This window comes from Natrix helvetica (genome assembly GCF_964273705.1).
Source record: "Natrix helvetica genome assembly, chromosome: 7".
In the NCBI taxonomy this organism is placed as follows: Eukaryota; Metazoa; Chordata; class Lepidosauria; order Squamata; family Natricidae; genus Natrix; species Natrix helvetica.
In genome coordinates this window covers 31,118,393-31,145,695 of record NC_138558.1, presented here as the reverse complement: position 1 = coordinate 31,145,695, position 27,303 = coordinate 31,118,393, and the positions used below count along the sequence as shown (strand labels likewise).

General features: G+C 38.0%; 1 protein-coding gene across 1 annotated transcript in view; it reads left to right on the top strand.

Annotated features, from left to right (window-relative positions):
* The first annotated feature begins 428 nt into the window (after nucleotides 1–428).
* GAB1 (GRB2 associated binding protein 1) overlaps nucleotides 429–27,303 on the top strand; it is an 86,639-nt gene continuing 59,764 nt past the window's right edge. The window contains exon 1 of the mRNA XM_081959946.1: nucleotides 429–699. Coding sequence (XP_081816072.1) covers nucleotides 628–699 — 72 coding nt within the window. The 5' untranslated portion in view covers nucleotides 429–627. The remainder of the gene's footprint in view (nucleotides 700–27,303) is intronic.

Here is a 27,303-nt window from a genome sequence, read left to right as displayed (position 1 = left end):
CCAAAGAAATTAAGCGCGAAGGACCGGGACTCCTCCTCCTCCTCCTTTTCCCCGCTGCGCTGGCCTCGCGGCGTGAGGGAGTCGCTGTGGGCGGACTCCAGCCTTGCCCAGCCGAGGCGAGGGAAGCCCTCCGCCTCACGCTTCAGTAGACCGGGTGGGAGGTTCCTGCTCTGTAGAGGACCGAGCAGGGAGGGCTTTCCCGACTCCGGGCTTCCGTGTAGCTGTTGGGTCGCAGTAGTTGAAAGTTACAGGAGAGCGGACACCTCGTTTGCCCGCAGAGAAGGGGGGCGGTCGCTTCAGCTCCTCTGGGCTGTCTGTCTCCGCTCGGAGCACCCGCGTTAATATTCACAGACGAGCCCCACACGCACCCTTCGGCCCTCCCTCCCTCCCTCCTCCCAGCCTTTCTCTCTCGCTCTCTCTCTCGCTCCCTTTCCCGGTCGTCTCCTCCCTCTCCTGCGCTTCTCCCTCCTCTTTCCCTTCCCCCAGAGGAGCTGCCGGAGGAGGCCGGCAGACAGGCGCGGCGCGGCGCTCCTCTTCTGTTCTCTTGGGCTGTTTGTTCGGCCCGGCCCGGCCGTCGCAGCTGCGGAAGGAAAACAGACCCCGGGCTCTTCGGGGCGAGAAGCAATCATGAGCGGCGGGGAGGTGGTCTGCCAGGGCTGGCTCCGAAAGTCTCCCCCGGAGAAGAAGTTAAAGCGCTATGTAAGTGTCTCCGGTGGCTTGGCGGGTTCTCCTGCTTGCAGGAAGCGCCCTTCTCCGCTTCTGGTCACTCTCGGCGGTGTTTTCTGTCTCGTTGCTGCCTTCGTTTTCGCGCCTCTCCCCTTCTTTTCTCGCCCTTAGTCCCTACGGCAGTTGTCCGCTGCCCAGGCTCTCAACCGTCGGCTACCTCTGGCTGTAAAATTATGTAGACACGAATGCTTGGTGGTTCTTGCGTGACTTTTGCAAACAATCTGATAATATACGTTGACGGTGGGTTAAATCACCCGAATCTGACAGTGCGCACTTTTGTTCCTACTGGGGCTTTTTGCAAGGCCCTGAACGGACCCAACTTTTCTCTTCTGATTTATCGCCCTTTGCGACGGAGGATTGGGGAAGAGCGGACGAAGTTTTCCGGAACACATATGTCTTAAAAGGGGGGAGTCTCCGAAGGACTCAAGACGGAACTCGGCTGTTTGGGCGCTTTAAAAAAAAAAGGTGGGGGGGGAGGGTTGTAGGAGGGCGAGATCCCATGGAAATGGGCAAATCTGTTTTGCTCTTGGAAATTTCAAAAAGTTATTCCGCTCGTGATATTTGTCTAATATGGTTTTGGTTCGGTTTTTGGAGGATTTGCATTTAGCTACCTTCTACCATGGGAAACAAACATGTAGGAAAAGAGGAAGGCAATCTGTGTATTGATTGCATTGACTGAACTTGCTTGTTGAAGCTGCATGTATAACGTAGTTTCATTGTGTTACCTGGAGCAGTTACAGTTTACACTGTATTCAACATTGAGTGTAATTTCTTTCTCTGAATGTTCTGGTTAGCAGACTTGGGAAGTGTGCTTGAGAAATGCATTGATCTTTTGGAAGGCAGATCCATGTACACAAAAACTTTGGGTCTTGTGTGGCTTTTAAAACAATCTTACAATGTCTGTTTACAATGGGTTAATTCACCAAAACTGACATCTTTGAACTATGTCGTAATAGTAAATAAATAAAAGTATCTCTGCATTGACTTTGCTTTTATCTGTAATACTATTTCCACAGAAATTTGCAATAGGGCCTCTAACCAATTTGTGACATTGCACTTATGTGTCATTCAGATATGAAAATAGTATTTCTGGAAAATTTGATTATTGTACAAAGACAAAAAGAATGTTTGCTCCCCATTTAATATAATTTTATTTCAGAAATAGGGACCTATTCTGTGTCTTTTCACAGACTACTGGGCAAAACATTTCATAATATACTGTAGATACTCCTAACATTGGGAACATAAATTACTTCAGGACCCTGAACACACTCAACTCAGCAAATCAAATTCTATCAACTAATTTATTGATGTGGTTATTCAGAACCTTCAAACAGAATAACTTTTATCCACTGGCTTCCACATATGTTGATCTACAACATCTAACATTTGCACCCACAGTCCAAAATGTCTAGAATAGATAGTGTCATTGAAGAAAACAGCAATATGAAAAGGTGTATTTTAAAGATAGGATGTTGTTTTGCTCTTGAAGTCTATGGTACTTGGGTTTTAAAAGAATCCAGCAGTATAAACCTCTGGACTAATAAATATACTTGCCTGCCAATTGCTGTTTCTGGTTAAACAAAATATTGTTTATCTTGCACAGCTTTGCTGGCTGCATGGTACTACTCTTACTAATGTAGCAGAGACAATTTTAAAGTAAACAAGAATATAGTAATTATGTAGTTATTTAATTGTTCTGAGAAATAAATTTAAGAAGTGCCTAACAATTCTTAAGTGCTGTTTAATACCTTTAAAATTTTTTAGACTAAAATAATGAGAGTGCAAATGAAGCTAATTCAGACTAGAGACAGTTCTCAGATTTTGTTTTCCACAAATGAAGTGAAATTGGGCTCCAGCAGTTCTAAAAAAGTATTCATGGTGATTTTGAAATAACATCGGTAGGGTTACTGACATGTATAGACAAGGTTGTGAGATTGTTGGGAAAAAGATAAAAAAGGCTGGTGAATTGCTTTCATTGCAAGTCACCAATCAGGCTGAACATAGGAGAAATGCTTCAACTGTTTAACTTCTTTGATTAAGTATTTGGAGTGAAAATTTATTATAGATGGAAAAGCCTTACCTGTTAGGTAATATTTCAATTAAATTGATTTAGACCTGCTGCTGAAATGTGTTAAGTATTCAGACTATTTCTCCCTTTCTACTTTATTATGGCATTCAGTAGAAATATATATAAAATAGCTTAATTATTAGATCTTAAGTTAGAACTGGGCAACTTCTGTTCCATCCTGTTTGCATATTCTGGTGCAGTTTAAACACATTTATAATTATATTGGATCATGTAGAAAGTGAAGTGACAAATAAGCTGAGGAGGCTCCAAGCTGCATATTGGGTAGAACATAATATTACAGTGTGAAAATATTGAAATTTTCAAAGACTGAATTTCACCAGTTAGCTTTTAAAGATTAGTAATGGTCTTATCCATTAGTTCTACATTCTTGTATCAAAAAGGAATAGAAATAACTGGTGTTTTATAAAAATGACATCTGATGTAGTTGACTGTGTTGCACAATTTACAATGTTAGTGTTTAAGGAGTAACTTTTTGCTTTTAAGAGTTACACAGGCAGCCTTCTGAAACTGGTTTAGAGTATAATGGAGGTTATGCAAAATAATAAGCCTGAATTACACATATAGGAGGTAAGCCCTACTTCAGCTTTTCATTAATATGTAAGAAATTAATGGACAAAAGTTACACATATTCTCACTCAACAGTATTGTTTTATAAAAGTAATAGCTGTAGATGTATTAATAATGGCTAATAAAGTACAACAAGAAAAGTTGGGCTAATATGCCAGTAGCTTTTTAGTTCGCTTTTCCCCTATTCTGTCCGGTTGCTACCATGGTATAAGCCTCTGGAGCAGAGAACTGCCTTACATACCTTTGTAGGAAGATCCTGAGTCTTGACATACAGAATCTTATACATACAGTCCCTGCTGTTAGAAAAATAGATAAGGATTGTGGTCCTAAGGATATGTCTACCGAATTCTTGTGTCACTTGTAATGTAACTTGCTATTTTAGTTTCTTTCTGGAAAGCAGTTCAGGCAACTATTTGTCCATGAAATGTTTTAACGAATTTTTCTTCTCCATTCATTCCTCTGATTATAGCTAGTGCTTGGACATCCTAAACTGTATTCCAGTACACAGATAATGCATCCATAGCTGATTTCCTGCTTTAACTACATTTTAGCGGAATTGTTCATTGTAACATTTATAGCAGTGCAATTTTGAACTCCGTTCGTTGTGTTTTTGCTTGGCTTGTTGTCAATATGCATTAGTTTTTTTTAGAATGAATGCTTTTTTGAAATTTCCTCACTTGGACATGACTTTCACTTTTCACTTTTATGCTTTCCTCCTTGACATGTATCTATTTATACTTTTATCAATTATATACAGTACATCTAAAGTAAACTGAATGAAACCTTGGCTTTTGGTGCATATTCAGTTTCAATTTCATACTCATTTAGTTTTTGTAACTTTTCTCTTTTGAAATCCAATACCATTTAAATGAATTGGCATTTTCATTGTTCAATGTTCCATTTACATATATATTAAACGGGAGCATTGTGGTCACTAGTCCCAACTGCTCATATCATGCTCTATATGCTCTAACTATTTCAAGTAACTTTTTATTGTTATATAGCCAGGATGGTGAACCTATGGCACGCGTGCCACAGGTGGCATGCAGAGCCATTTGTCAGGGCATGCGAGGCATTACCCGGCTGGCCAGCTGAGTTCAGCCTTTTTTAAAGCCATTTTTCGCCCTCCCCAGGCTCCAGAGGCTTTATAGGAGCCTGGGGAGGGGAAAAGAGCCTCCCCAACCCCCTGGAGGCCCTCCCGAGGCTTCAGGAACTTCCCTGAAGCCTCCGGAGCGCAAAAACCCCGGCCCTATGGGCAAACCAGAAGTTCAGGAACGGTCTTCCGGTTTGCTCATAGGGTCAGTTTAAGCCCTCCGGAGGCTTCAGGGAAGCCTCCTGAAGGTCCCTGAAGCCTCCGGAGGGCTTAAACCGATCCTATGAGCAAACCGGAAGTGAGTAAAGCCTCTGGAGCCTGAGGACGGCGAAAAAAGCATGCAAAAATGGGGGGGAGAGTGCCTCTCAGGTGTGCATGCACACTGGGGGGGGCGCACGTTATTATGGGTGCGGCACACCGCATGACCCCCCCTGCACTCCCCCCTTATGGCACGCAAGCCAAAAATGTTTCGCCATCACTGTTATATAGTGAGGTACACAGAGCAGTGCCCTAATTATGAAGACGCTCACCATTCAGTGAGGTTGAGAGTTCAATCCTAGGCAGTTGCAGATGTTTCTCTGTCAGGGCGCAAAGAGAAAATATCTGCTGCAAACTCTGCATAGATGTCAGGAACATACACACACACACACACACACACACACACACACATACGTAGTAAGGTACATGGTTAATTGTTCCATATAGAAATGCAGCATCTAATAAGCTGCCTTGCATTCATTCGTTATTAAAGCAATTCCTTCTTTTAACTGCTCTTAGTTTTTTCCCCCATATTTAATTCTTAATTCAAGAATTAAGAAAGTGGGTCCTTGACTTACAATCATTCATTTAATGACTGTTCAAAGTTACAATAGCATTGAGAAAAGTGACTTATTACCAGTTTTCACTCTTGTTGCGAACATTGCATCATCCTATGGTCCCTCCCTTGATCAAAATCTGAGCGCTTAGCAAGTGACATGTATTTATTGACAATTGCACTGTCCCAGGGTCATGTGATCACTATTTGTAATCTTCCCAGCTGGCTTCTGATAAACAAAGTCAGTGGGGGAAGCCAGGTTTGCTTAATGACCACATGATTCCCTTAACAGCTGTAGTGCTTCACTTAACATCTATGACCAAAAAGGTCATAAAATATGGCAAAACTCACAACTGCTTTGCATAGCAACAGAAGTGTTGGAGTTCAATTTTGGTTGTAAGTCAGAGAGTACAAGTATATTACAATACTATTTGTTGGTTGTTTGCTATAAATTATACCTTATCTTAATGGATGTTGTTTTATGCTTTCTTTCTACTTTTTTGAAATTGGTCCTCTTATGCTTTCTAGTTTCTTGGACTTTCTATACTCTTTCGAATATTCTCCCAGAAGGAGAAGTCATTCCAACTGCAGCTCTAAAGCTCTTATTAGCTTCTTTCAAAATTTATGAAAAACTATACAGTTACTTCTTTGATGTTTCAGACAAGCAGATTAGGTTGATATTGTACAAAAGAGGCAGTTTCTTTCAAAATATTTCTCACAAAATAAAATTGTAATCATTATTTGAACAAGCACTGCAACTTATATATTTGCTGTATTGTAATTCTGTCTGTATAGTTAGGCAGGTAACATATAAGAAAAAAAATATCTCCTTTCATTCAGATTATCCTGCTGAAACAATAAAAGCTTATGGTAACCAGACAGAATGATTTTTATCTGACATGATTTGAATTTAGTTCATTTTAGTTCTCAGGATAAATTTCTGGACTCATGATTATTTCAGTTCATCTAAAAATTGTGGCTAAAAGCAAAGTAGACTAAACAAACTTATCATATTCTTACCACTGAAATATGAGAAAGTGGTTTTATAGCTTGAATATAAATGGATGACTTTTCAGAAGTAATGTTTTCTTTTTAAGGGCTTATTTTTTCTTCTCTTCTCTTTATGCTCCAGTGCCATAATTTTCAAAAAACGCAAAAGGAGTTATTGGCAGAGATCTTGTTTCCATACTCCTCCCCTTTTAAGCTTCTCTTTAAAGTCTTCTCTAAAGGCACAATTGATAGTCCTTGGTACATGTAATTTTTTTAAATGACCCAATTCCTAGAAAATCGCCAAATCTAGCAAGATTGGGTGTTACTCCCACGGCACCATTGGTTGAAATGTCAGAACCTCACATGACTGTAGGCAGCTTTTCTTTTCAACTTTATTTTATTTTAGTTTGCTGTTTTATCAACATAAGCTGTGGAAAATTTAGTGAACAATGGTGCCGCAGATGCCACATTACTGGTCACTCGTTTATCATCTAGGATTATAGTAAGAACTGATGATCTAAATAATCTGTGTTTATCTTGAGAATGAATTTATTTCTTAACAGAATTAAAATATAAATGCACCTTCTAAGTACTGTCTCATAAACACAATCATATGATAGTCGTTAGAACCTTCATAGTATCCTGGTATTCTATAATAAGTTTTGGGCTTTTCTTTGTAATTTTAAATAAGATATTTCCCATGCATCTTTTAAAGATAATTGTTTGACTTTAATAACGTTTTCTTAAAGCAGATAATACAAGTGGGCTCTTTATATGATTTGCCACAATATGCTCTTATAAAAGAAAGATAGTAACTAAATAATAAAATTAGTCCCCTATAAAAATATTTTTTTACTAAATAGTTTCATTGCGATAGTTTCATATGGAGTTATTCCGGCTGTCAAATTTTTAAGTTACAAGGAAAACAGTGGAAACCATGAACATACCTGGAACATTTTCCTCTTGTATCTCTAAATATACATTTCTTAATGCATCTTTTCCTAATGTCTTATCTAGAAATAATCTAATTTTAGTATCTCTTTATTTTCTCTAAAAAGTACATTAGGGATATTTCAGGGGATATAATATTGACTCTTCAATTTTTAGTGTTCCAAACCATTAGTTTTGTTATAAATAATATGTACGGTCTTCTCCTTTTATAAAGAAAGTGATTTGTTTATTTGCTACTTTGTTTCTGGATGAAATACATCATTGAAAATTTGTCTGGAAACTCATTTGCAATTTTATTTCCTTCTAAACTGCCCAGGAGCAAAATATGCTATAATTGTATGTTTATTGGTATAATTAAGACCAGATGAGAAAGAAACACATCCCACCAGGAAATGTACTTCTCACCATAAAGTAAAATCAAAATAAATAACTGCATCAAGCTTGTACAGAGTTTGCCTGAAAGAAGAGTTTTGTGGTGTACAGGTAATAATACTTTCTGATAAAGCAAAAAGACAATGTGATATGTTCAAAAAAAGTACTTCACATAGCCTTATAGTATCTCCCAATCTTCGCCAGTGGCCAGTAGCTGTACAAAAGCTAGAGTAGGTTTTATGTGGATACTATACATGTGCAGAATGTTTTCACAACTTATGCAAGTCTTGTAGGGGCAGGATGGAAGAACAAAATAATGCAATCTGATCACTTAGAAGCAAAAAGCTCTTGTTTTGCAAAGGAGCTTTGCTTGGCTTTAAGCAAAGACCCCTTCAAGATTTATAGGCCCTTAATCAGCATATCTGAAGAATAAAGACAATGTTGGTAAATAAATAAAGGTGTTTTCAGGTTGAACTGTGAAATTGCTTTGCTTAATTCCTGGGATTTTACTAGGCTTGGTGAAGATAACAGTAATGTGTTGCTTTGTAACTCACTTGTTTCCCACAATTTTTTCTATTTCTTCTGTTCTGCCTCCAAAAATGGAAGAGCAGAGGGCATTCTGATTGGTACAGCTATGAACTCTCTGCATATTTTATCTTTAAAAAGACAAATAACAATTATTGGGTCGCAAAAATATGAATTAAATGCCTCATGTAACCAGTTTTGTGAAGTTGGTATCAAAAGCTCAGTGAAGAAGACACCAGACGCAATCTGATTCTCAGACGTTCCATAAATAAATGTAGAAGCCCTTCAGCTGAAAAGGCCTCTTTCTAGTGTTTGCTTGCCTTACTCCAGGAAGAAGTGTAAACCTGGAAAGAACCACTAGTAACTCTGAATGTCTTTGCAGATTCAATCGGGACTAGGCAGACTTTTAACTGGTTATGGAAAAAGATTGCATGTTCTTGGTCTGGCAACTGGGCACATAAATGACATGATCATTCTGAATATCGTTTTTGTTATATAACATGGTTGGAAGTGATTGCAATCTGAATTTTTAGATCTGATTTTGGTAATTATTTTTAGGCTCCTGTGATCTGATTTCTTTGAGAAAGAAAGAATTTCTGAGGGCAATTTTTACAGAGGGATCAATTGCTCTATTATTGTGACATTTGAGAAGGGGTCCTTTTTTGGCTGTTTGCAATTCATTGGAAGGAAGCTTTCCCTTTGGGATAGAAATGTTTAAATTGCAAATTACAGGAATAAAAAAAGCTCAAAATGTTATTCTTTTTATAGCCCCCCTTCTGTTTTTCCTGTGTAAATATTTTAATAGGCTACAGTTGATCTGACATTTTAAATTGCATTAAACAGTCTTGTTTGCTGAGATGGCACATTCCTTCACATGGAAATAACAGCATTGTTGTGCGTGAGTTTTTCAGCTCTTTCCAATACCGTCTAGTCGTGTTGGGACAATGGATATTGCAGAAAATGTTTTGTCTGTGGGCTCTTTATCTAAGATCAAGTGTGGGATGGTTCTCTTACTTAACAGATGATGTAGGCTTTCATGTGGATTGTTCCTTATGTGATAATGTGGGCCGGTCCTTTTTTCTCCCTTTCTCTCTCCCTCCCTTCCCCTCCCTCTCGTTTTCTTGCAGATACACACTCCATTTGATTCCCCAGAACTTGATGGAACATATGAGGAAGATGAAATTTGAGTTTAGTCAGTTGATTATTATTATTTGCATACAAGCCATTGCTCAATGTTTCAGTGTTAAAAACTTGTACAGAAAACATTTCTGGGATGGGTTCTCAAACAAAATGTGTTATTAAATGTAGAAACTTCTTTAAAAATCTGAAATGCAGATTTAGCATTCCATGTATGAATCTTCAATAGGAAAGACAGAGATTTTACATCTGATATTCATCCTTGAAATGACAAGGCTGAGATTTTTCATTCAATGTTTTGGGCTTTTTGATTACAAGCTTCACAAGAAAATATTTTGTGTCTTACCATTGATACCAATGACACACTATGAAGTTATTTGCATTATAATTGAAGTATTTCCTTAATAGTAACCATAGTTCAAACAAAATTTGTGAAATACATGAACTGAAGTATACCAAGATTAAAAATAGAAAGACTAGATTTTTTTTTTACTGAGAAAAGCAGGTGATGTGATTTCCTAGCTGGAGGAAAGCAATTGTGCTACTTAAATGTCGAAGCTATATACAGATCTACTTGGTATGTAAGCAGTCTAGCTTGACTATTTGTTCATCTGTTTTATTATGGTCGTATATTCATGTTAAACTCTACTTTAAGTACAGTTTTATCCTGGAAATGAAAGTTGTACTTCCCTTACTCAGCTGGCGCCCATGAAATCTGATCATCTGCAAGATTATCCAAGGATATTTTGTTAAAAGTCTTAACTCATCTAACATTCACCAAACCTTGCAAGTGTAGGAAGTTAAAACCCACCCTTCTACTAGAAAATGAAATATTTTAGGGAATATTAAAAGGGCAGAATATTTCCTCTAAAAGGGAGACAGAAACTCAGCTCTCCCCACCCTTGTCAATGGGCCATTAAGGCCTGAGCCAGCCTACATAACAAAGATCTACCCCCTTCAGGCAGACCCATCTAGCAAACAGAAACTCACCACAAGGCACCTGGAAAAATTACATCAGCCAGCAAGGTAAACAAACTTGGACTCAAAGCACAGCCTACAGAATTGCCCCTGCATGGCCCCATGGGAGTCTGACAGCCAATCAGAATGCATTTCTTGCACAGGAGCAGGAGGCCCTGGGGCGGGGCCTAACAGAGGGCATAAAACCCAGGGAGTTTCAGCAAGCCAGCCTTTTTTTCCTTCTTCAACATCTTTGAGGCATTTGATCCCCCTTTTCCCCAGGACCTCAAACCATGTAATCCTGTTCATCATTAAACCATCTTTCCAAGCAGCCTCCATGTTTCCAGTGTCTTTTTCCCTACTTGGAACTGAACCAGTGGTGGGTTGCAGGCAGTACACCCTACTACGGGCGTACCGGAGCCTGCCCGGAGCATCGGATACTGTTCCAGTACAGTGCTCCGGAGGGCCCACCCAAGTTCCTTACCTGTCTTTTAAGGCTTCCGTGAACACGCATGGTGCATACAGCACCTGTGTGACGCTCCGCTGAGCAGCTGGAGCATCGCAGAGGCGGTAAGATGCATGCGCACGCTGCGTGTGTCCATGTGGACACCACCGGGCCCGTTCCAACCGTACCAGTTGGAACGGGATCTGCAACCCACCACTGAACTGATCCCAGATGGGCATTTCTTCCAACACAAGGATATCTAGGCAGAAGTGGCTTCTTACAAATAGACTTTCGTTCTTAGGATATTATTATTTATCTCTCTGCTTTCATTTGAAATATAGCATAGGAATGTGCTAAATGTTCATATAAGATGGTGATATTAGTCTTAGTTTTTGAGAAAACCAAGCTTGTGGAACTGATTCTGGCTAAGGTCTTGTGTTGAGTAGATTGATCAGAAAATTATATTTAACTACAAGTTAGAGACAGGTTTAATTCTTTACTGTTACCTTGTCCTTTGGATTTTTGCAGGCCAGGTTAGATCTTGTACATTTCTCAATTGATGTGAAAGCTTGTAGAATTTGTCTGATCTGCATTTTTCCTCTAAGGAGCAAAATCATACTTAATGGTTGTTTCTCAGCCTGATAAAAAGCCATTACCTAAATAGCTCACTGCTGGAGACCACCTGGTGTCTGAGGGGGAAAAAACAGATTTAGACTGTGAAAAAAAATCAGGAAACTATTTCCTCATGTTTGCAGATATATTTTGGTTCTATTATTTTCATCTTAATAAAACTTAGTAATGAGAAAGCTGAGATTTATGCTTGGGAAAAATTAATTTTACTTGAGACAGATCTGATAGTTTGATACTATGACCCATAAGCTCCACAGTTAAATAAAGCCAAGCCAATAGTTTTCTCCATTCTCAATTATGGTAAATAGGGATGGAGGAGTTTGGTTATAACAACAAAAGGACAGAGAGTAAATAGGTCACTGACTATTCAATTAAAGTTCCAAGTCAAACTAAAACTGAAGAAAAACAACCACATTTCATAATATGATTTTGAGCATAAAATTACAATTTTCAGGGAGGATATCAGGAAATGCTTTGAAGTCCTGAAACTTCATTGACAGGAAACAGAGGAACTATGGAATAAAACCAAATAAGATATATGTTAAAATATACTACCAAAGATCTGAAAACAGAAGAAATCAAACATGATAAACTGGTAGCAATTGCCAAGCAGAGAAGAGAAACCCAAGCCAAGAAAACCAATTATCTAAGGAAGTAACTTAAATAATTTCAGAGAACTGTTGAAAGAAACCAGATGCAGTGTTACAGTGACTTCAGTAAAGACATTGAAGATGGAAAGATAAATGGAAAAACAAGGAAATATTTTGGAGGTTCCCTTATTCAATTGGTATGCTGTAAGATGCTGATAATAATATTCAAAGAAGACTAAAGGTAAAATTAGTCTGAATTGTGCAGTAGAAATGCCAACATCCAAAATCCCTTAGAATATATTCTATACTTACAAGAACCATTATTATTAGAGCATAATGTTAAACCAATTGGAAGTCTGAAATATTGATTAAATATACACAGATGGCAAACAACTGAAGAATTTTTAAAATATTGTAACTAAACTATGCCACTAAATCAGGGAAATGACATATGGGTTGAAAGACTGGAAGTAAATACCAATATCAAAGCAAAAAAATTTAACAATACTGATAGAAGAAAATATTTAGTAACTTGTGTTTGAGCTGTAGGGCCCTTGGTGTTCTCTGAGCTTGCGTGTTTTCTTTCAGACATTTCATTACCAAACTGGGTAACATCATCAGTCCAGGATATCTGCAAGAAAGCAATCATGCTTAGAGAGCCCCAGGAAACTCACAGTTTTAATAGTGTATGCAAATGATCATGCAATATCTTTAATTTCACATGCTATCAAAGTCATGCTTAGTGTCAAACAACACAGATTAGAGGTCTATGTGGAAAGGAATATGCCAGATGTTCCAGCTGGCTTTGGAAAAGGCTGAGGAACATGAGACATTATTGCTGATACACACTGGACAATTGAAAAATAACATTTTGTTGATGTGCCCTGCATAATTGAAAAATAACATTGTTGTTGATGCATACTGCATAATTGAAAAATAAGTCAATTTGTGCTTCCTTGATCATAGAAAAGTCTTTGATTGGTCAAGTATATCAAGCTATGAGCTTAAAAACTCAGAATCCCAGAACATCTCATTTTTCTCATGCAAAATCTATACACAGAAAACCAGTGTGTATAGGCAAAGCAGACTGGTTTTATATTCTCATCTACACCAGAATGGGGCTCTGACTTAAAAACTGGAGGAAGAAATCATCCATCTCTTACATTATGCTGATGACATTCTGATAGCTGAAACTGCAAATGATCTGGGAGCTCTAGTATGAAATTTGAGGAGCATAGTACATTCAGCAGTCTGCCTTACAACTGACCATGAAGATACTGAAGGGCTGGATAGTTTGTTTTTTTAGGATTGATTATCAACAATAAATGAATAGAAATCAAGCAATATATCAATTTTAGTGCTTGGTAAGTAGCAATGTAGACCTCTGAAAAAGTGGGGTGTTGTGACTATGCCTCTAAAGATCTGAATTGTGTAGACATTGTGATACCATTTGAAAATTAGAATAGAATAGAAAGATTGAACTTTGGTATTGAAAAAGACACCTGAAAATATGGATAATCAAGAGAACAACCAATGGAACATAGAAGAAATAAGTTCAGAATTGTCACTCAGGGCACAAATGACCAGCTCCAGTTATTGTATTTTGAATGTATATGTGCATATATTTACTTCTATGGAAAAGTCTATAATGCTGTGAAAGGTAAAAGGAAAAAGAAAAAGAAAGTGACTAGTAGCAAAGTGGAGGGACATATAGGTAGTCCTTGACTTATGACTACAATGGGCCCTAAAATTTCTGTTGCTAAGTGAGAGATTTGCTAAATGAGTTTCATCTCATTTTTTTTTACCTTTTATGTCACAATTGTCAAGTGAATCATCACAGTTGTTAAACTAGCAATGAAGTTGTTAAATGAATCTGGCTTTCCCATTGACTTTGCTTGCCAGAAGGTCGTAAAAGGTGGTCACATCCAGGACACTGCGACTGTCATAAATATGAATCACTTGCTAAGCTTCTGAATTTTGATAATGTGACCATGGGGATGCCGCAATGGTTGTGTGAAAAATGATCATGTCACTTTTTTCAGTGCCGTTGTAACTTTGAATGGTCACTAAATGAACTGTTGTAAGTCTAAGACTACCTGTAATTACAATGGTTGAGGATTGCATTGCTGGAAACATTAAATGAGAAAACATTAAAATATGCACAGCAAAGATAATGATAATGAGTGCAATATAACAAATGATAGCAAATCAGTTCAGGTTCCCTCAATTCATTGAGAAGAGGACATAATTAAATTATTATAGTTCAATATTTTCTAATCCTGTAAATTTTCTGTCATATTAAGTGTTGTAACCAATATTTAGAAGGAAATTGGGCTATATGCCAATGTGAAACAGTTCTCTAACTGCTGCCAGTATGTACCATCTACTGGTGAAATTCATTTTTTTTTTACTACTGTTTCTGTGGATGTGGCTTGGTGGGTGTGGTGTGGCTTTGTGGGCATGACAGGGGAAGGATACTGCAAAATCTCCATTCCCACCCCATCCTGGGGCCAGCCAGAGGTGGCATTTGCTAGTTCTTCGAACTACTCAAAATTTCCGCTATCGGTTCTCCAGAAACTGTCAGAACCTGCTGGATTTCATCTCCGATACCATCTATATTTAGTTGTCACATATTAGAAAGGGAAGAAGCCCTCTGGGAGATGGTTGGATTCTAAACCAAAGAGGTCTGCTTAATTGCCAGCTTCTTGATCTGATTGCTAGTCAGCTTGGCCTCTGGTTATGTATAGCAATGGAGACACTTCTAGGTATAGGATAAAAGTAGTATAGGTACAGATTCTACAGTAAAGTAGAATTAGTCAATCTGGTCGTGCTTCTTGTCTGGACTACTACTTGTCTGGACTACTTCACAAAACTAATAGTATCATTGTTTTCCTTCTGCATACAGTTTGTGTGCTGCCCCACATGCTGCTCTTCCTAGTATTTCCATTTGCTATTTTCACTGCTGAGTTTCAAATATGGTACACCCAATTAGACTGCTCCTCAGCCCTAATCTTCTCAGCATCTCTCTTTCCCTCCTTTGTAGTAGCACCTTTAATAACTTTGGCTTTTTTATACTACAGCCTCCCTTAGGACACTTCTGTCTGTGATGGCTGATACAGACATTATATAGTTAAGGAAGGTTTTGTGCACACTGAATTTGTGGTCCAAGAGTCTCAACAGGAATCATACCGTGGTCGATCTCTCTTTATAAATTGGGAATCAAGGAATCAATCAATCATAGATCAGGGAAATCAAGGCTGTTTCCATGCCTAATCAAGGGCTTAAATGTAGATTAAGAAGGGTAAAGTACAATCTAAATGTTGCCGGGGATAATAGTAGTGCTGTTTTTTCAGCCAACTTGGCTAAATATGGAATAGACCTTCAATTGTTAAAACCAACCTGTCTAAAATGTATCTTTAAAAAAGAGCTTTGTTGCTACCCCTTTTCAGGAGTCAGGAAACTCTTCCTGTAAAAATTGACGGTTAATTATCTCAGTCATTATTGGGAGGACAAAGTCCTTAGAGGCCCTTATAAATCAAGATACTGTATGGAGTGACATAGGTAGCTATCTGAATAGATCTGAAGAACTGTATTTGTTACATAAGGAGGGAATGGTGCTTCACACCATGGATGCAATAATGTTCAAATTCGCTTCAAGCCTTGCATAAGGTTTAATGGTCTGATGCCTGAGGATTTGTTCAAAATTGCTCTCAATGTAGCTCAGATAAGGCATAGTCTCTGCCTGACAAGACCTTAGGCCAGGGATGGCTAACCTTTTCAAAGCATGTGCGTGCGAGTGTGCACGTGCCCAAACCCCCCAAATGCAATGTGTGCATGCCCCTGTGCATGTGCATGTGGGCCCCCACACATTCCCCCCGCATGCACGCATGGGACCCCTGCACTCGCCCTCGCCTCTTCAGAGTAGCTGAAGACTAGCTGGCTGGCGGGAGGCACACACGCATGCGCGGTGGAGCTGAACTGGGACGACGGTTTGCATGCTCACAGAGAGGGTGCTGCATGCCACCTGTGCCACGCATGCCATAGGTTCATCATCAGGGCCTCAGGCAGTTTTCTGGGATATGCTCAAGACAGAGAACTGGTGCTGCTTCTCTCTTTTGCTATCACTTAGATCTTATGATAAGGCAGCCATTGATGTGTTGTTGCTGCTACTTGTGCAAACAGCCAGTTGCATTCCTGTGCTTTTTTAATCTTTTGTATTCAGTTCTTAAACTCCTCCACAAAACCATGAATTCATTATGTTGAATAGACCTTTCATATGGGACAGTCCAATTCCCATTATCAGTTGAAGATAATTTTGCTGATCCACACAATTGCTGATTATGTGAATGAACTTCATCTTGCACAGAGGTCTTTTCTACTCTTCTATCCTGGAGTAAACTCCCTGGCTATCCAGATTAAATTTAGGGAACTGGAAAAGAGATAGATGGAATTTTGCCTACCACTAATATCTGCTTGAATTTTGAAAGGAGACCACGGATACATCCCCTTTAGGAGTGTTTTCGTGATACACTTTGGTCTGCAATGTTTCTTATTTGTTGGATTGTGAGTTTCACTTTTTATAGTTAGAATTTGATTTTAAAAAATGAGTTCGTTAACTAACGAGAATCATTTTTACACAATTATACTTTCTTTCTACTAAGCTCCTTCCCAAACTCACTCTTTGTTTGTTCTGTGATGAGATTATTAGGTAATATCTGCATGTATTGTTAAAAATTCAGAATAATGTACCTCACTCATAACTATTTAGAAAGAGAACTATAGCAGTGAAATATATGTACTAATATAGTTAATGACAAGGGATAACGCTAGGTGATATGCCCACCAACTCATTGATGACCTAATATTATATAGCTATCTGAAAATTGAAATGCTCATAAAATAAGAGAAACCCTGCAGCTTGCCTCTTACTGTACATGCATACATACAAACATATACGGTATATAGATACTATAACAGAACAGAAACACCATGTGCAGGTGAAACATTATTTTGTTACACAAAAAATGATAGACACATCCTATGGCCACTACTAGTAAGGACATTGGAAGAAATTCCAGAATTGTATGGTATTCCTATTTTGTTATGTTATTTAGATTCTTCTAGGATCATACCACTGAAATGCAAGGATTACCTTTCTATAGATTAAAATTAAACAAATCTTGAAACTCTTGTGAAGGCAGTCCTCTTTAACAAAACCTTGAGGCATTTTCCAATTTTGTCATTGCATTTATCAGGCACTGTTTTAAAAAATGATTATTATACAAAATAGGAATACTTAAAAATGAAAAGACTGATGTTGTTATAGAATGGTATCAGTGAGTGATGAGGGCAAGTGTTGATTCTAAAATTACATTATCCATTTATATGTTATATGCATACATACATATTTCACTTTCTATAACGTTTAATATGCTCACTTTATATGGATTTAAAACATTAGTCTTTGACTGCCAAGTAATAGTTGCAAAATTGTTTCAAAAATGTATTGAGGATTGTGCCATGCAAAATTCTTGAATCCTGGGTATTTAGGACAAGATGAATCTTTTGATTGTTGATTAACAAAACATATATTTTAGAAGTTACTTTAGGGGAAAAAAAATCATCGTTACCATTTGAAGGTTATTTTATCGTTGACTGCTCCAGAATTGGGAAATACTCAGCTTGTGCCTTTGTGCAGCAGATTATGAAAGACTTAATTATATGTATGACAAAATCTATTTTGTAAGGGACAGCATAATCATTGATAGTTTTTTTTAAAGTGCTGCTTTAAAAAATGGGAAGAGAATGTTACTTATAATACCTTCATAGCTGAACTTTGATGATTTGATCCAAGAGCTACAGACCTTTGTACACACTGTGGGTTGTTTCAAATTTTACATTTTTTCAAATCATAAAGCAAACATTTACATTGAGAAAATGAAGCCATTTTATTCACCTCATATGTTTCTGTTGCACATCTTCAATTTTTCCTGGAATATATCCATGCTCTTGCTTTCCCTGTGTGAGTGTACAGATTCAGTGCAGACATAACTGTAAACTGCAATTTAGCCTTACCAGAAAACAAATTGTCCTCCATAATCTCTTGCATTTTTGCTTTAGATTAATCACACAATTGAGTTATCATATAAACTCCAACTGTAGCTAATCTGAAGTATCACAAAATGAAACAAGCCTGATTCAAAGCACAAATACAAAGATTCAAGTAGTTACAGTTACTGTACTAATAGTTAAATGTTGGATAATACGCTAAATCATGCTTGGTTTAAATTGGAAGAGAAAGCTTCTAGTTTCTTCTTCTTTGCAGCTCTGTTGGCAGAGAGGAATGGAATGCGAAACCAAAGCTTGCTGAGACTTCTTCCTGAAGTCCTGGACATTAGCTTAGGGTTAAAAAAGCAGACATACACATATTATTAAGTTCCCTGCCTAAGCTTTTCTCTCTCACCCTAACAATAATTGTTTTAATATTTTAAGGTGTTTTTTTTTTTAGAAAAAAGTATTTGATATTTTAATATTAACAAATGAGAATATTTGAAAGGAGGGGTCCTGGGATTTTCTTGCAGACATTTCATTACCCAAACTAGGTAACATCATCAGTGCTAGTTTGGGTAATGAAACGTCTGCAAGAAAATAAGCAAGCTCAGAGAGCACAAAGGACTCCCTCACACTTTAATATCTTTTTTTAATGGTTATTTTGATGTAACATTCTCACACTAATTCTAAGCAGAGTGTCAAATTTGAATTTTCAGATTTGTAATATGAATGGAACAACTGCATTTGGCAAATATTCATTCCAATTTTAACCAGTTGTGTTCAGCTCTGGTTAACGTGGAAAAACAATGAAGAAATTTCTTAGTTTATTTCCAAGCCTGGAAAACGTTCTTTTCAGTTAATAATAAAATCCAGATGCAATACAACTACTAATATTACATATTTACTAAATATATGTGTATGCTTGTAAGGAAAATACAATTTGTGTATAATGACAATATTTTATACATTTACTTACAATTAAATTCCAGTTATCAATAGGAGTTTTGATAATTGTTGCCTTAAAGTCTTGATTATACCTGGCACTTTAAACATAAATAAGAAATATTACTCACACTTTTTATTGAAAACTAGAAACAAATAGGATTATATGTTACAATAGTGTGGAGAGCTAAAATCATGTTTTGTTTTCAAAATGAAATATAGCCAGTGGGAAAGACTGTATAGAAGATAATTAGTTTGAAATCTACCTAATAGCTGTATTGTATTAATGCTCATAGCAAGGTATAAATAATTCAAAACACAATCTAAATAAAGTGTTTTAAAGTTTGCCCCTCTTAAAATGTTTTTAAATCTTATGGGGAAAAATATGAGTGTTACAGGTTTAGTTTAGTAATAAGGCATAGCCTAAACAGTTTACCTTCAGAAAAGACAAATTCTGAGTAGGGATGTACAAAATGTAATTCACAAATGATCCTGACTTTTTTTTTAAATCAAGAATGCAAGATGATAGTTTTTCTAGTTTGTCTTATATGGTGGGATTTCTTTTGCGGGAGGTATTTTTAAAAAACTGGTCAGCTAATTGTCAGGGATGATGAAGTTATAACAATATTGCATTGAGCAAGGAACTGGAGAAGCTGGCCTCTTAGCTCCTTCAATTATGTTTACAGTCCACCCGATTTTTAATATTTTTTTTGCATTTTTGTCTGAATCAGCAAGGAGGTCTTTGGGTTTTCATGTTCTTCATTTTCAAAATGGTTTCAGAATTAAATCTTAAATTTCAGTACAGGTTACATCCTTGTTTTGTAGATCAGTCCAGATATGTAATTAACTTCATTATTTAGTTAATGCATGGTATCTAGAACTATTGTTTTATTTCTGTCAAAATGAAATGCATGGGGCATTTTTAGTTACGGTATCTTTATTGAAAATTGTTTGTTTGGATTTATATGCCGCCCTTCTCCAAAAGGACTCAGGGCGGCGAGTCTTACGTGTCAAAATCACTTTCTGTCATAACCTGATTGCCGTATTTTTCGCACTATAAGATGCTCCAGACCATAAGACGCACCTAGCTTTTGGGGAGGAAAACAAGAAAAAAAATCTGCCTCTGTCTCCCAGCATCCATTGGTATTCATTTGGCTAGTGTCCTTGCAGCAAACAGACTGATCAGCTTCAGTACTCTATCGCAGCCTGATTTAGCACAAGCAGCTGATTGGCGGTTGGATTGGCCTCCCGGAATACCACCAATCAGCTGTTCCAGGCTGCGGGGATTGTTGCCACCCTTCGTTGTGGCCAATCGTTGCTGCCACCCATCGCTGCCACCATGCATTCCGTTTCTGGCCTCCATGCCCCTGTTTTCGGCCTCTGCATGACCCATTTTCAACCTCTGTGCGCCCCATTTTTGGCCTCTGCACACCACATTTTTTGCCCATTCCAGGCAGCGGGGAGCGCTGCTCCTCACTGCTGCTGCTTGCCACCGCTTATCACCACCTATGGCCACTGCCGCCATCACCAGCAAATGGCAGCAGCTATTGGCAGCAGTGAGTGGCGGCAATCCCCGCCGCCTGGAACAGGATGAATATGGGGAGCGCAGAGCCCAAAAATGGAGTGCGTGGAGGCCGAAATTTGTCCTTTTCAACTGATTCCTTTAAAGAAACCCATGATGTGTTCTCAGACCAGTGGTTAATGCCATAGATGCCCGCTGGTGTTTGGAATTCTGTTTCAGTTAAAAGAGTAGATTTGTTCTGCACAGTCTTTCATTTTAAGTTTTTTGTGAGCATGCTTTTTTAAAAGATAAGTTAATATTTCTGCAAAAATGGAAAAAAAGCATATCAATTTCCATAATGGAAGAATGGATGGAGTTAGCCTTCATGACAAAATAGTTTTAAATAAAGATAACTTTTCAAGTTTTGTTTCTACTTGGAAACCACTTATGGACTTTATACTTAAAAGAGGGGAAAAAATGAAAATTTGGTCTTAGGTTTTGATAATTACGGTACATTGTTGTAGAAATTGCTGGTATCTATTAGAAATATAAAGCAAAAAGTTGAAGCTGTAATTGTATTTTGTACTGCACTGAAAAGAATCAGAAGTCACTGCTTTTCTTTCTTCTTACTCTACACATCTTTCCCCTCTGATCTTCTATTTGTATTTCATATTACAATAAACTATGATAAATATTTAAAAAATAAATTATTAAAAAACCATGTGACTGCTCCTGAATCTTCTCCTCCAGAAAAGGAGGCAGAGAAGTGAAGTTGCATGCAAAGATGAGGCAGGAAAGAAGTGTGGTGATTGGGTTCAGCAAGATTGGATATGCTCCAGACAATGTACAGGTTCTGATTAGGAAAGGGAATTATGTTGGCATGAAAGTAAACTGTGGGAAATTTCTGCAGGGCAAGCAGGGTAAGTGGTCTGCTGAGGTAATGTGAACTTAGCGATTATGATAAAGCAAGAATTAGTGATTAAGTGAATGGGTTTCCTCTCTGTCCTCAGATACACCCAAGCAATTCCTTTCCTCCTTGAGAGGACCCAAGAATCTTGTTTGTACACATGTTGAATGTTTTTTTTTCTGGAATTCAGCCCTTATGCCCCAAAACATGTGTTCAAGAATAGCAGTAGCAATAGTACTTAGACTTTTCTTAGACAGTTTCACAGTGCTTTAACCTCTCTAAGCAGTTTACAGAGTCAGCATATTGCCCCCAACAATCTAGGTCCTCATTTTACCGACCTTGGAAGGATGAAAGGCTGAGTCAACCTTGAGCCAGTGAAAATCAAACTCTTGGCAGCCGGCAGTCAGCAGAAGTAGCCTGCAATAAAGCCATCTCTGTTACCTCTTTGAAAAGTGATGTAACATACATTGCTAATTCAATTGTAGCTATTTTCCTGATATTCATATTGAGATATTATATATAACAATATCGGACCTTTGAAAAGTATAAGCATGCATATGTACTCAGTACTTGGTTTGGTCCCCTTTTGCAGCAATTACTGCCTCAATGTGGCGTGGCATGGAAGCTATCAGCCTGTGGCACTGCTGAGGTGTTATGGAAGACCAGGATGCTTCAATAGCGGCCTTCAGCTCTTCTGCATTGTTCGGTCTCATGTCTCTCATCTTTCTCTTGGCAATGCCCCATAGATTCTCTGTGGGGTTCAGGTCAGGCAAGTTTGCTGGCCAATCAAGCACAGTAAACCCACAGTCATTGAACCAGGTTTTGGTGCTTTTGGCAGTGTGGGCAGGTGCCAAGTCCTCTGGAAATGAAGTCAGCATCCCCATAAAGCTGGTCTGCGGAAGGAAGCATGAAGTGCTCCAAAATCTCCTGGTAGACGGCTGCGTTGACCCTGGACTTAATGAAGCACAGTGGACCAACACCAGCAGATGACATGGCTCCCAAATCAACACAAACTGTGGAAACTTCACACTGGACTTCAAGCATCTTGCAGTGTGTGCCTCTCCATTCTTCCTCCATACTCTGGGTCCTTGGTTTACAAATGAGATGCAAAAGTTACTCTCATCAGAAAAGAGGACTTTGGACCACTGAGCAACAGACCAGGTCTGTTTTTCTTTAGCCCAGGTAAGATGCTTCTGACGTTGTTTTTGTTCAGGAGCGGCTTGGCAAGAAGAATATGACATTTGAAGCCCATGTCCAGGACCCATCTGTGTGTGGTGGCTCTTGATGCACTGACTCCAGCCTCAGTCCACTCCTTGTGAAAGTCCCCAACACTTTTGAATGGCCTTTTCCTGACAATCCTCTCCAGGCTGCGGTCATCCCTGCTGCTTGTGCACCTTTTTCTTCCACATTTTCCCTTCCACATAACTTTCTATCAATGTGCTTTGATACAGCATTTCCAACTTCTTTTGCAATTACCTTTTGAGGCTTTCCCTCCTTATGGAGGGTGTCAATGATGGTTTTCTGCACAACTGTCAATCTTTCCCATGATTGTGATTCCTACTGAACCAGACTGAGAGACCATTTAAAGGCTCAGGAACTCTTTGCAGGTGTTATGGCTTAATTAGCTGATTAGAGTGGGACACTTTGAGCCTAGAATATTGCACCTTTTCACAATATTCTAATTTTCTGAGATTGTGGATTTGGGGTTTTCATGAGCTGTAAACCATAATCATCTCAATTATGACAAATCACAGCTTGAACTATCTTGCTTTGCATGTAATGAGTCTATCTCATATATTAATTTCACCTTTTAAGTTGCATTACTGAAATAAATGAACTTTTGCATGATATTCTAATTTTTCGAGTTTCAGCTTTATATAATTCAAATCCATAAATTTATTGAAAACAGTAGTAAAGATAAAAGTTCTCCTTGCACATATGTTTTAGTCGTTCCCAACTCTCGGGGGCAGTGCTCATCTCCGTTTCAAAGCTGAAGAGCCAGCGCTGTGCGAAGACGTCTCCGTGGTCATGTGGCTGGCATGACTAAACACTGAAGGTGCACGGAACGCTGTTATCTTCTCACCAAAGGTGTTTCTTCTTTTTCTACTTGCATTTTTTACATGCTTTCAAACTGCCTGGTTGGCAGAAGGTGGGACAAGTAATGGGAACTCACTCCGTGACTGGGTGCTAGGGGTTCGAACCGCCGAACTGCTGACCTTTCTGATTGACAAGCTCAGCATCTTAGCCACTGAGCCACCATGTCCCCTAGAAAACAGTAGTAGTACTAGATAATTTCACAATTTGCATTATAATTCAGGTTTGTGTTAGCATTGTTGAGTAACACAATAGTGGTTGGATTGTGATCCAAAAAATAACAAATTATATTAAGACTTAATGGTGTGTGTGATTCCAGCTACTGATTGTATAGGACTAATCCCTACTCTTGCTTATTGATACTTATTAACTGGTGGTAATGAACGTTGCTGCCTACAGTATTTTATATTGTTCTATCCTTTTACAGGCAGTATTTAAGGCAATGTTAATTTTTTTAAGAAACCAGCAGGAATACCATGAATTTTGCCACTTTTTCAAATGTAATTCTAGGGAAATTGTTACTAATAGAGAGTCCATCTGAGATCCTCACACATAATTAATGCACATGCTGTCCATCCTGTCCTTGCTCATGCCTGTTGGAGGCTGGGGAGGAAAACACTACAGTGCAGAAATTGGCAGAAGTGGGGAAGAAGGTAGGTTGCAGTTGAAGCCACAGGAACCCTGGGGGCAAGTGACCATGCAATATTGGAATTCAACATTATGCAAACATAAGTAGTAGACCAAAGTGAAACTAGAGTATTGGACTTTAAGAGAGCTAATTTCAATAAACTTAGATCTTGGGAAAAAATTCATGGATGAGAATCCTCAAGAGGAAAACAACTCAAGAAGCTTGGGAAATTTTGAAAAATGAGATTACAAAAGCCCAGTCTAGCACAAGATCTTGGATATCCATTTGTCTGAAACAGTATAGGGTTTCCTGCCTAGGCAGAGGGTTGGACTAGAAGACTCCAAGGTCCCTTCCAACTCTGCTATTGTATTGTATTGTATTGTATTGTATTGTATTGTATTGTATTGTATATATTGACAAATCTCTGGCATATCTTGGTGCTAGATCTGCATTTACGTCTGTCTTCCATTAGCAATACAAGAGACCTTTTCTGTCATTCTTGGATTCTACCATGTTCTGCATAGCTGGAAAGCAAACCTCGGATTCTTATTTTTGGTCACGAGGAAAATGCATTTAAGAGAGAAAGTTGAAAATGTTCATTCCCTCTGGAATACAAAAGTATTCAGAGGGCAATATGGCAAGACTGGAAACCTGAAATTCATGCAGGCCTCGTCTTATGACTTAGGTGTAGCCGTCTTTGCTCTAATAGTATATGTGACTTCCAAACCTTCTATGTTGTCTTTAAATCTATCTCTGATGGTATCATTGGATTTCAGCAGCAAACCTTCTTGCCTTCTCGTGCTGAAAACAAATTAAACTCTAGTGTAAAAATAGAAATAAAAAAGATGATCTCCAACTCTCCAAACATGAACAAACGACAATCTAGTCTTACACAGTTTGTGTTCTGTTGTATCCACATCAGGGGTGGGCTTCAATTTTTTTAGCAAGGGGTTCTTTTCCCAATTCCTGGGTGGGCATGGCCATGGTGGGTGTGGCCTAGTTGGACTCCTGCACCACGGCGAGAGGGGTTTTTGCCCTCCCCTGGCTCCAGAGGCTTTTGTCAAGTCTCCGGGAGGGCGAAAATGGCCTCCTTAGGCTCCGGGGACTCTCTGGAGGCTATAAACGGACCTGTATCCGGCCTTCTCGAACTTCTGGTAGGCCCATTTTTCACCCTCCCTGAGCCTCTGTGCTTGCCTTGCACTTATCTGCATCCAAAATGGGCTGTGTGGGGGCTCCTGGGAGTGGCGGGGATGGCAGGGTCACCCAGGAATGGGATTTGGCGATTCTGCACTGAATCTTAGCTAGAGGTTCTCCTGAATCCCTGTGACTCCCAGCAGCCCACCCCTGAGCCACATATATGCTTGGCTACTTCTAATATAGTTGAAAACAACTTTTCCCCATTTCATCATTCTAGACTAAAAAATATGAAATAAAGTGTGTGTTGTATGGGCAAGAATAACCAAGTGTAATAAATTATAATCCTTTACATTAGGAAATATAGCATGGAGGGCATACATGAAGCTGAAGTTGACCTACACTTTAATATTAAGAATTTTGAAAATACTTCCCTATTCTGACAAAGTTATTTTTCAGACATGGTCTTATTTACATCAATAATGAATCATTTCTAAACACATTTCAGTTCTGTTCTGATTGTGGTAAAATTAGATTTGAAGCTTGAGTTCCTAATCATTTTGCGAGAAAAGGTACTCAGGACTGACAGTTTTGAATAAATTAATCTCTGCTGAAGCAGTGCATTAACTAATACTGGACCAAAGCCAGTAAAACAGCTCACCAGTTCTGTGTGGTTGCATAAATTCCTACTGAAATTGGTTAACTCAATAATCATATTATGGGAGACCACATGGCACTACATTTAGTATTTAGATGTTCATTTCAGCTGCAGTATCTTGAGTCTGAATGAATGTGAGAAAATATCAAGAGGAACAGGTTTACTGAAAACAGTAAAAAGTCCACAAATATTTCAGTTGCACTATTCTTTCTAGTTAAAGTAAATTTTACAATGAGATTGAAGAGAAAATATTTTACTGTTATTCATTAAAGATAGCTTAAATGTGTTAAATTTGATAAGATTTGAAAAAAAATATTGAACAAGTCTGTTATTTTTAAAGACTGTTTCTGAATATATAAAGAAATGTTGAATAAAACCATAACACTTGAGACTTTATATGAAAGAGAAAGAAAAGGAAGCTTTGGGAAAATTATCACAATGGATTAATTTACTAATTCTTTGTAAAATATTTCTTTGGTATTCTATGTTGGAAGGCAACTTGTGTATCTCTGCTTCAAATATAATGGATCTTTGAACTAGGCAGTAGTAGGAGGAGCTTAGGAGTTTTCAATAAAGATCTCTATAAGAGTGTAATGTATTATTAAAAGGTGAGAGAAGCTCCATTTTACTTGGTAAAATATTGATTATTATCTGAGAATTTAGAAAGAGAAGGCTGTTAAAATATATTCTATTGTAAGAATTTTAAATTGTATATCTCAGAAATTCAGAATAAGGTGAATTTTTGGAAACTTAAGAATGTTTCCTAAGAAAAGCATAAGAATATTAACCATTGTTAAACCAATACCCATTACTATTTTTTATAACTTTATACTATTTAAAGATAATCAAATACACCAACCATCAAAGAAGATAGAAATTTACGCTCAGATTTAGCACAGAAAAGTTAAATATGGGCCAGGTGCCCTGAGTTATAGATTATTATCTAGTGATAAGTAGATGTGACACTGGAAGAAGTGCCTCTGCCCTGTATCAATGGGGCTGGAAAGATTCTCCTTGTTTTAACCATGGTTCTAATATGCAAACTATTAAACATATTGCGCAATACTGCCCACAATGTGAATTTTCTGTTTCCTGAGAAGATCTATATGAAGCGACGCCAAAGGCGATTTACCTGGATAGCTGAACTGGACATCAGTTATGAGGCCATTGCCGTTTTGTATAAAATTATTGTGTGTATGTGATTAGTTTTTCTTTGTCATGTTCTCGTCATACGCTAAATAAATAAATAAATAATCTGCTGCTCTAATTTGCTAAAAGAAACAGCATTGTTAAATAATTTACTCTATCAGATGGAAGTCATTAAAATTTAATGCATGTATCTACTATGGGTCTGCAGTACTTGTATATGTGCCTATTTTTTTTAAAATAGGCTGAATAGGCATATAATATATAGTGCATTTGGAAATGCAAGCTTCTAGGAACAAATATTTCTAAAGTGCAAAAAGCATGAAATGGATCTTGATGACTTCCACTCCTCC